The sequence below is a fragment of the Citrus clementina genome, unplaced genomic scaffold (genome assembly GCF_000493195.1).
Source record: "Citrus clementina cultivar Clemenules unplaced genomic scaffold, Citrus_clementina_v1.0 scaffold_9, whole genome shotgun sequence".
Taxonomy (NCBI): Eukaryota; Viridiplantae; Streptophyta; class Magnoliopsida; order Sapindales; family Rutaceae; genus Citrus; species Citrus x clementina.
Genome location: NW_006261964.1, coordinates 15,749,703 through 15,751,463, shown reverse-complemented (window position 1 = coordinate 15,751,463; position 1,761 = coordinate 15,749,703). Strand labels below are relative to the sequence as shown.

Here is a 1,761-nt window from a genome sequence, read left to right as displayed (position 1 = left end):
GCCTACAAACAGAAAAGTCATTTACTATTTTCCACAACTTGGACGATGAAATTAACAATGACATCTTAGTGAATTTACCCTCAATGTTGCTCCTACTCCTACTAGGGGCATTCAGGTAATCGAACAGAGGTGCCTATGCCTGCGACAGAACACTGATTACTTGCTACAAAGGAAAAGTAGAGTGTGAGTGTCATTGCGTTATGTAAAATATAAGACAATCTTTTGTATTGGTAAACCTCATAGGAAAGGAGTAATTGTAGGGTGTTATCTCGGGGTGATGATTTGATTCCTCAAAACAAGTGCAGGTGCTATACCTTGTCATTGGGGGCAATACATGGTCATATGACTGGCATTCCCATTGCGTTATTTCTGGAAGCATATTCATTCATGGTCCATAAGCTGATCTATATTCATCTACAGACAAAAGCTTATGTACGTATGCATCAACGTTGTCTCCCCATACGTCAATGCATCGGCAAGCATGTAGGTAAGGAATTCCAGAGAGTTGCCATAACCTGCAAGAGCAAGTTAGAAGTTCTCTGTTCACTTGATAGACAAGTCCATGTCTACTTACAACGGCCACAGGACTGTGCAGAGTGACATCAGCAGTCCACCCTTCACTTTCAAAAAGATTATGAATGATTTGTTGTCTCACAGCTGGTGTGATTGGATCATAAACCCATTCCCAGCCAGCCAAATATCGTGTTTGAAAAAGTTCAGCAATTTTTCGGGTTATTGCTGTATATCTTTGTGCCACATTCAAGTGCACATATCTCATTAATGAAATTCGAAGTTGTTCACTGGCGATTTTTGTTATCTCTGTACTCTTCACCCATTCCGGCATTGAAAATAGTGGCCAATTGAGGCAACCAGTGTACTGGAGCCAATTATAACATTGTACATTTACGGCTTCTATGATGGACATTTGGTTGTTGAAACTCTCCTTGCGTGTGCTCCTACACGCTCCCCAAAATGCTGAATGAATTTTGACATCAGGAAATTCGTCAACTATTTTACTGTAAAGGCTGAAACAACACTGCCTATACACAGCATATGGAAGGAACTCTTCAACAGCCTCATCAATGCCATTATCCCCATCACCCAATATGCACAGTCCTTTTCCACGTTCCAACCGGAGTCCGTCGTTTACATTCTTGAGGAAAAAAGCCCACGAATCCAAGTTCTCTTCTTGAACCTCGCAAAATGCAACAGGGAGGACGACATCATTCCTATCACGACACACTGCAATCAGCATCACACTCTTATATGGACCATCAATCTCCCATCCATCAACTGTTAGAAGCATTCGACATCTTGTTTTAAATGCATATGCAGTGTCATACAAGAAAACAAACATGCAATCAAATATTTCGTCGCTGGATTGTTGTTTTGTTGATGTTTCTATAATGATGATGTTGTGGCTGTTTATCATCTCCATCTCTTCTCTGTACTGCAGAAGTTGTGCATACCCTTCTCCATGGTCTAGTCCAAGCCACATTCTTGCATGGTGTCTATAGCCTTCAACTTCCAAATGGGGCATTTTATCCCATAAGTTGCAGCAATTTCATTCCCTAATACATGGAGTTGCTGGTGTGGATTTTGCTTCCATTTGTGAAGGAACTTAGCTGTAATCCACTTTGTCCCCCACTTCAATTTAGACAAACGTTTCGTACACTTATGCACTGGAGTGATGTATGAAATGATGAACATCTTGGTTGCGTGTTCTTTCATTGTAGTGATTTTCCAATCACAGCTAAGATC

At 40.9% G+C, this 1,761-nt stretch overlaps 1 protein-coding gene across 1 annotated transcript; it reads right to left on the bottom strand.

The window, feature by feature from the left end:
• Positions 1-385: 385 nt before the first annotated feature.
• On the bottom strand, positions 386-1,540 carry LOC112099312. Its single transcript, XM_024186722.1, has one exon. The coding sequence runs from the start codon at positions 1,538-1,540 to the stop codon at positions 386-388; it is 1,155 nt and encodes a 384-aa protein (XP_024042490.1).
• Between the last annotated feature and the right edge of the window lie 221 nt (positions 1,541-1,761).

Coding starts and splice junctions, on each gene's coding strand:
- LOC112099312 (XM_024186722.1), bottom strand. CDS start 1,540: ATGCCCCATTTGGAAGTTGAAGGCTATAGACACCATGCAAGAATGTGG.